At 39.8% G+C, this 8,842-nt stretch overlaps 1 protein-coding gene across 2 annotated transcripts in view; it reads right to left on the bottom strand.

Annotated features, from left to right (window-relative positions):
• Positions 1–1,571: 1,571 nt before the first annotated feature.
• DOCK11 (dedicator of cytokinesis 11) overlaps positions 1,572–8,842 on the bottom strand; it is a 76,542-nt gene continuing 69,271 nt past the window's right edge. For both annotated transcript variants that reach the window (XM_041485110.1, XM_041485111.1), the window contains 6 exons: positions 8,114–8,260; positions 7,033–7,243; positions 6,517–6,710; positions 5,968–6,068; positions 4,543–4,681; positions 1,572–2,078 (listed from right to left, as the gene is read on the bottom strand). In XM_041485110.1, coding sequence (XP_041341044.1) covers positions 1,956–2,078; positions 4,543–4,681; positions 5,968–6,068; positions 6,517–6,710; positions 7,033–7,243; positions 8,114–8,260 — 915 coding nt within the window. In that variant the 3' untranslated portion in view covers positions 1,572–1,955. The remainder of the gene's footprint in view (positions 2,079–4,542; positions 4,682–5,967; positions 6,069–6,516; positions 6,711–7,032; positions 7,244–8,113; positions 8,261–8,842) is intronic.

Genomic DNA, 8,842 nt, shown 5'->3' with positions numbered 1-8,842 from the left:
TCCACTGGAATTCCAGTAAAAATAAGGAACAGAAATTGAAAATTCAGCCAACTATATCATCTCAGAACATAAAAGACATCAAAAAACATGCATAAGGATCTCCCTGCAAATCCAGGAAAACTATTAGGTTATCTGTAGTATTTGAAAGAGCCACAGTGCAAGAGCTTTTGGATGTCTGTATCTCATACATCTGCTGACTGCAGTCAAGATATCCCTTTACTACTGATATTTAGAGGTCAATTAGCTCCAGAAGTATCTTGTCTTGGATTGACTAATAATGAGCTTCACATGTCTTAGTAAAGTAACTTGGAAAACTCTCACTATATGCTTTTAAGTATTATTTGTTGAAAGATAACAATGAGGAAGGTGCTAACCATATTTATACACACTAATCTCTCTTCCTCTTACTGAAGTGTTTGCTAAATTTAGAGCCTGTCTGGCACAAAAGCACATAGAAGCAAAAATGTGGCTGGTTTGTTATAGGCACATCTGTATTTTGCTTGAAACAGCTAATGGGTGAGTTTATGGATCACAACATTATTTTCTCAGAATACAAATAATTGTAGGTATTTAGAATCATGCATAATAAATATTTTGAAATGTAGTCCAGTTACTATTTGAAGATAATTTTTGTCACAAAGACTTAGAAGCTAAATATTTTATAGACACTACAGCCAAGCTAAATACCCAGCTGGAGTCCTTTTATTATGGCATTTTGTTACATATCTTTAAAACTCCCACCCTTCCCATATGAACTACTGGAACCATATATACAATTGACAGGATTTTGAAAAACATGGATGTTAAAAATGTCGCTGGAAAAAAGAATTACTGAACTGTGTTCTTCTTCCTGAATCTGAAGCGTGTTATTAAAAAAGAGGCAGAGAATGTATGAAAGCTTTGGGGAGGGAAGAAGGAATAGAAGAATTCTGGAAAATACATTTTCTCCAACCACCTATCAGACAAAAACAATGAACTTTCAGAGAACAAATCTGCTTAACAGGAGGGAACATGCATGACCTGTGGTGCTAACAAATCCCTCAATTTTGTATAAGTTATTTTGATGTGCTGCAAGTTTTTAAATCACATCTCTCCAATTATTAGATTTTTTTTCCAAAAGTTATTAAAACACCTTATAATTTCCAACTCAATTTAAGCTGTTCTCAGAGTTTATATCTGTGTGAGATCATGAGTGGCAAGTAGGAGAAAACTCATATGAAATGACACATCTCTCAGGTTTGCTCTCAGCGGGTACAATCCATCCTCTCCTGCAACTGTGAAAAATTGGAATCAACTACAGTAAGCTCAACTTTCATGGAGATTACTTTAGAAATATCTGCTCTGAGGATGCATGAAAATTATAATTTCTGACTTAGGTTTTATTATTCCAGACTAGGGCAAGTTTACTCTCATTGAGTGCAATAGGGGTATGTGGACCCCAAGTCACTTTTTAAAAGAGAAAGGTCTCTTACCTTGTATTGTAAATACAATTTCTCCTTCATGTCCCCTGTCCAACAAAGCTTTTAGCAGCAAATATGATGAAATGCTAATTTCTATATACTCTATAGTCCTTCTATTTACAAAGTAGTTTTACATTTTATTATATTCCATTGTACAGCTTTACACAGTACGTCATTGTTTCGATTCATAGTTCAGCAATTCAACATGTATTTAGGTAATTGCCTTTCCATGTCCTGCTATTCATTTAGCTTAAAAAAAAACAGTAGAAAACAAGCACAGTGGTGCAATGTCCAGGCACTTTCAATGTTGCTCAGCAAAATAAGCAAGCACCCTGTTTGAAAGCATGGCAACTTTTTTTGTGGGAAATAAAAACCGAAGCAAAACAAACCAAACCACCCTGCAGTTCAATCTTTGCTCATCATGGATGGTTTCAAACATCCTCTGTACAGTTCCAAGAATTCCTGAGGAAGCTCTGTAAAATATGACTGATATGTTTACATGTCAGCAGTGGGTCTGAGTGAGCAGTAACTTCCATCACCAGAGGTTCCACTGATGGCACAGAAGACATGAAGGGAGTCCTGCATCCACGGTGAATGCATTGTGTCTTCATGATAGATCTAAAAAAGCAAAACAATCATCAATTCAGTACAAGTTTCACTTCATTATGATAATCAAGCTGTTTAAAAAGGTATGCAAAAGATATATCCAACCTTGTCTTCAAAGCTGTTTCACAAAGGCAGCACAAAAAAGAAATGAGAAAGAAGAGTAGTTTAGTGATTTCTGCAGCTTTAATACATACACCAGTCTGTGTATTACTGGATCACTTTTAGTTACAACTATGCACTGTGGGAAAGAAATAGTTCTCTGTACAACAATTTTTATTATGTCTCAGCAGTAACAGAATTCTAATAGGTTTTTTGTGAGCATGGGGAATACAGGCAGCTAAATCCCATTACTACCTCTGTGTCCAGATTTTGTACTTTGCAGCCTGAAGGACATCCTGACAGCACAGGATCCAGCTGGAATGGCAGAGCTGACTGTGCATTTATTTTCACCATGTGGTTCACCAGTCAAGTTAGTAACCTTGAAATTGCAGTAGTGAAACTGAGATCACTGTCCATCATAAACAGCCTCTGGACACCCAGCTTTCTGCCAGTTTCTGGAATTTCCTGGACCTGTTCAGCTGCAGTTTATAAATTTTTTGTGTTTACATTGTAGTTTAAAAGATCTGTAAATAGTTCACAGGCTGACCCAGTGACTACCCATCTGCTCTTGCATCTCAAACAAAGGGCACTGCCTGTGGTGCTTTAGGACACTGATAATATTTAGAAAAGCATATGCTATTTGCAGTGAGAACCATAATTTAATGCACTATACTTTTTACATTTAACTGAGTAATGTTGCAAAATAAGAAAACTTATTCCATTAGGATGAATTTGTTAGATATTAGGTCATTTGATGGCAATGAAAAGTTCGAGTCAGCTGTTGTACATCATGTTATGCAACCATGAAGAACAGTGTACATAAACATGGTATTTTAAGCTGCCTTTTGAGCTATTACAAGAAGAAAGTGAAAAGTGTATCCTTCCCAGGGAGCCCTTCACTTGGACATTTCAGTCACACTTTGCCCATTAAGCAAAGACACAGCAGTGGATAAATCTATTGAGATAGCAGGGGGTGTGTTTTAACAATGCTTCTTTGTGCTAAAATAATCTTAGCTATTGTACTTTGACAGTGCAGGACTGAGTGATTTGTTTTTGATTTGACTATTGCAAAATTCAAAAGCCACAAAAGTTTCAGCAGCTGCATGCAAATTAGAAGTCTTGGCACTGGCAAACAGCTTAGTGTAAGCAGGTGGCGGCTCTTATGAACAAGCCTCTCTGCAGTTAGTGGCAATGAAAAAAACAGTGTGGCAAATGTGCAAAATCAATAGTTTGCATATTAAAACAACGGTGGCCATGAGCAGAATAGAAGGGGAATGTAACAAAAGCAACAGAAATGCAGCAGTCACTCTCAGACGGATCCAGCCTTACACTCCTACAACAAAATTCATCCCAATCATGAGACTGTTCCCTGAAATTATATTGTACTATTCCATAACAAGACTCTGACTCCCATAAGCATTATTTTATTGTAAATCAACCTCATTTACAAACAGCAGCTTGGTGCAGTTGTATTATTTTGCCATTTGTAGATTTTTCATTTCGTGTGAACAACTACTCAACTAACTGTGGAATTTGCCTATTCATTTTTAGTGAGTTAACATGTTGCATCATTCATTCATAGTGACACATAGACTGTATATTGACTAACTGGGAGATCCTGAAAGCATTCTTCTAAATTTCAAGTTCTATGGACCACAATGCAGTCTGTACTGCATTTTATATCCTTGATGCTATAAATCTACAAGCTTTCTTTTGTCATAATGAAGGCAACATTAAAGAGCACAGGCATGGAAATTACTTCAGAAAGAGAGTTCTCATCTAATTTCACAGCATGATACTAGATAGAAGTACAGCTGCTTTGAATCTCTCACCTCTCTGACGCTATTAGCAAAAAGTATTTTCCTAGAAAGACCCAAGAAAACATAAAATGATAGATCAAATAAACTAGCATGAATTTTAACTGTGCATATAAATTTGCATGTTGGCATTAGGCAAAAATTAAAAGAAAACATATATAAGGAAAAATAACACAAAAAAACCACCATAAGCTGACTAGAACTGAGGAAATGGAAATTCTGCCAGAGAACTTTGACCTGTGACCTCTTAATAATTTCCAAATATGACGCAGAACGTGACACAGGATTTCTGACAACCACGGCAGGCAGTGGTGTGTCACTGAAGACTCCACCCTGCAGCACTCTGAATACCAACACCAGGCTGAGACTTTCAGTCAATAGAAAGAGTTTCAGGAATCCACCAACTCCACTGCTTAATTTTCACGTTTGCTTACTCGCCCTTTTACATTTAACTACAGAACATGAGGAGTGATCACATTTTCAGTTCCCAGCCAGTTCTCAGCTTAGTCACTTTTAAAGCACAGAGAGCCACCTCTGTGGGCTCCTGGTACAGTACGTGCCTGCTCATGGATGATGTCAGAAAGCTCCTTCACCATATCCTGAAAGTTTGATTTTAACCCCTCATGGTACTCCACTTGATCCTCCTTAATGAGACGCTCGTTGAGCTCCAGAGCAATTCCACAGGCTTGGATAAACTTCCTGGGGAGGAAAGGAATGAACTTGGGGCATTACAATAGTCCAGTTTCTATCAAAGCAAGCAACTCAACAGACAGGCAAATCTCAGTATTTCCCACCCCCTCTTCTCCTGTGTTTGGGGCAAGACATATTCCAGGGGTATTCCTGGCCCAGTGAATCAGGGAATGCAGAGGGACTGCAACACAGGTACTGGGCTTTCTGCTGGAGCTCCTGTGATCCTGGATCCTCAGCAGGTGGGACAGCCAGTCCTGCAGGGCTGCCCAGAGCTGGGTGCATGTGACACAGCAGGGCTGTCAGAGGTCAGAGACACCCTCCAGAAGGAAATTCACACCATGGGAAGCTCTTTCTGAGGTCTGTTATTGATTCTTTGCTTCATTTAACACACATATTTTCCTTTTTTAAAAAACTCAATATAAACACATTCACAACTGAAATGGAGACCGTGTTTGCACTGCAAGGCTGGAAAGTAAAACCATGCATGGCAAGTTCTCAGGGATTGCTCCCTGACTGCCAAGTTACTTGGTACACAGAATGAGAATGGGATTGGCTCAAATGCTGCTTTCTTCATACAACGAGAATGGAGAAATGGGTGAAATGGGAGCCACCACCACAGAGTAAAAAATGCAGAGGCTGGTAGACAGCTGGTTGCACCTGAGAGATCCAGAAAAGAGTGTGGCAAAGACTCATCATACTGAGGTGAAACAAGAGTTGCCTAATTATATCTTGGGGGACACTTTCAAGTGGGAGGTAAAACTTACCCTAAGGGACAGAAGTTGGAAAAACACCTGTGCAAGTCACACAGTTTCAAAAATGAGCAACAGAAACAAGAACAGTGCTCTTCCACCATAAACTGGGAAAGGATTTGCTTTAAAATATTTCAAGTTCATCATTAGTCAGCAAAAAGTCTCCTTGGAAAAACTGGCAAACAATGCACAATATCAAAGACCCTTGAGCCCCTGGACTGTCAGATCTCTGGTTTTCAAACATACTTCATGTGATAATCTCAAAAACCCACACAAACTGTTGAAGCAAGTGTTCGAGCAAATCTCCTAATGGAGAGCACAGCCCTGGACTTGGGAATATAGATCTTGAAATATATAATCTTGATATATATAATTTCATTGGCTTTTTTCATATGTGTGAGCACCCACAACCCCATGAGACTTGGATCTTTATAAGACATATCTAAGTATCCAGCATCTGCTGAGTTTGGAGACAGACAAAAATATAACCAGAGTAGGTACGATCTTCCAGCCAGCTGCTAGTTTTTATCACATTAGAAATCCTACCTGAACATTTCTTTTAACTCATTCACCTTCTTAGCAGGATATTTGCTGGACTGGCTATCACTTAGGAAAGCTCTGGCATAAGCCAAAGGACCAGCATTAACCTAGAATGAAAGAAGAAATCATTTATGCTAGAACTCCTGCTGGGATAAAAAGAAATATTAAGATTGTTTCCTCATATTTTCCTCTTATTTCTGTGTGGAAAAGCAGCACAGTCTGAGTCCTAAGGTCACTCATCCAGCTCGAGAAGCAAGACTCACAAACAGCTCTTTGTGCCTGATCCTCACAGTACAATCTTGAAGACTTCAGTATGTTTCAGCAGTTACTTATGGTTAATTAATGTGCAATTACACTTGATTCTGTAAACACCACTGGAGGAAATGTTTATTCCCAGCGTGTGTAGCACTGGACGTGGCAGGGAGGCTGTGCTGGAGGCTGCAGCCCTGAAGCCTGGGGAGTTAATGATTTCTGGAAAGTAAATGTGTTGTGACCATGCCTCACCCCGAGCTGTGCATGCAAATGCAATTCTGAACAGACTTCAAGCAGACTGACCTGCACAGAGACACAGCCCTGCAGTTTGAGCTGCAGCTGGATCATGTCAACATCACCAGCAGAGCTGCAGAGTTTCTGCAGCTCTGCTGTCTTGTCCTTTATTTCATCAGTAGCGACATCAATTGGCTTTAAATTGACTTGATGTTCATAATTGACTGGAATTCTCTTCTTAACATATGGAAAGGAGTTCAAAGCTAGCAGAAACAGCAAAAGAAATGTATAGATTGAGAAGTCATGCAGCACATAGGAGTACTCTTCACAGAACATATACAAGCAGATTCTTGTCCTTGGGGATGTGAAATCCCAAACAAGGCTATAATTTAACAGGAAGATGTTTTAATCTGTAAAAATGTGCACATAAAAACACAAGGTAAATCCCTGCTCCCAAGCAGAATATTGTCTCACAATTCTGATTAAGCTGAGTGAATGTGTCACACTTCTGGAATATTTTCATGAGCTGGAACAAGTCTCCTAATAGTTAGGGATACTGTCTCATGTTCAGATATTTGTACTTACTAGTTAGAATGGTCCTTTTTTTGCATTGTTCTTCCACACTGCCATGCTTTTTTCCAGATAAAGTGTAAGGAGTTTCAAATACAAATCTATTGATATTATGATTTCTTTCAAATTCAGTTTTTCTTTCAGACATTTCTTTGTCTTCAAAGTAGGGCTTCACATAAGTCACTTGAATATGGGCATACTTGGGATCAAGGTCTTTAATGTTGACCTATGAAATAAGAGGGTTACACACAGGAGGAGCAAAGGTTACTAAGTTATAATTGGCTAATCTATTCACTGGGATCTGATTTAAAATAATTCCCTCTGATCTGGCCTCACTGCAGGAAGGCCAATGACTTGCAAAATGCTCATTTTGCCTTCAGCAGATATGTCTAGACCATCCACCAGCAGATAAGACAAGGAGGTGTGGCACGAGAAATACATCACGTGGTGCCAAACAAGCTGTTCCTGCAGCAGGCAGTCACGTCCCCTGACCCATCAAGGCAGCACAGGCCTGAGCTACTCAATCCTTTTAACACAGCCACGAAGTTTCCAGACTCAGTGATCAAAAAGATCCAGTGCTCATGCAGTACTGGGCCAGCCAAACCCGCAGGCTTGCACTAAACCAGCTTTGGGATCACCAGCATTGCCTTTGGTAACCCAGATAAATCCCACTGCAGCCTGAGGTTGTGCACAGCTCTTGCAGGGAGCTTAAATAAGTATTCCATATGAAAAGAAAGGAGCTAAGGCTGCAAAGCCCCAGGAGGTTTTCTTTTAGACTTGCAGCATCAAAGCAACGAGAAGTAACTGTGCTTCCAGTCACCTGATGCTCTGTGCTGGCTTCTAATGCCTTCAACAAGGCTCAGAGCAATGGGGACTGCAATTTCCATTTGTAATCCACACCTGGGAGCCACAGCAGCACCTTGTCAAGCTCTGCAACATGTCCACACACAGGAGCATGAGGATGCCAGGGGGAATGGGAAGCAAGGTGTTTGTAAGAGGGTGGAGGAGAGGGCTCATTCTCCCCCTCCCACTGGCAGAAGGAAGGGATGCTCTGTCATCTTCCTTCAGCTCCACAGAGCATGCAGTTTAACTCTACCTTATTAGAATCCTGGATGATCTTTACAGTCTCTGACCCAAATTTTTCTCCATAAAGTTTAAGAAGTCTGAAGGAGATCTCCGAGAGGCCTGTCAGTTTGGGTTCCTTATAGACGTATTCCTTCCCATCTTCTTCCTCAAAGAATGTCTGGCATTAACCACAAAACAAAACAAAACAAAACAAAACAAAAACAGTGAGGAATAGCTGTGTTCCTTCATTTGGAAAACTTGTATCTTAGATTTGCTGCTTGTAAAGCAACATTTCAGAAAGCCAAAAAGTTTTGGAAGGCTGTGGCTCACAAAGTCTCACTGAACTTTGCCTGTTTAATAGGTTCCTTCAAAAATGGTCTGAAAAAAATAAAATTCTTCAACCAACACAAACACAACACATCATTGCTTGAGTACAAACAGTGAGAAATCTAAACTATGTGGAAGATGGTTTGGCCAGCATTTGACCTTTTGGAAGTTTGGAAAGAGATAGGCAGGAGAAAAAAAACCACAAACACAAGGTACAGAGAAGGAGCAGAAAGATATGTGAGTTGAGGAAGCCCTGACAACAGAGCCACAGGAAGAGTTGGATATTCAAGAATTTGTGTAAGCTGCAAGAGACTTTAAGCGATAAAAAAAGAAATGGGTTTCCTGTGCTTTAATTCCTCTTGTATGCAGGGAAGTGGGATTTGGTGTATTTACTGTAAATGGAGACCAAAACACATCAAAGGCTGTGCTTGCA

The sequence above is a fragment of the Pyrgilauda ruficollis genome, unplaced genomic scaffold (genome assembly GCF_017590135.1).
Source record: "Pyrgilauda ruficollis isolate IOZ18807 unplaced genomic scaffold, ASM1759013v1 scaffold7, whole genome shotgun sequence".
Classification (NCBI taxonomy): domain Eukaryota; kingdom Metazoa; phylum Chordata; class Aves; order Passeriformes; family Passeridae; genus Pyrgilauda; species Pyrgilauda ruficollis.
Note: the sequence above shows the minus strand (reverse complement) of the source record. Positions and strands in the feature narration are given on the sequence as shown.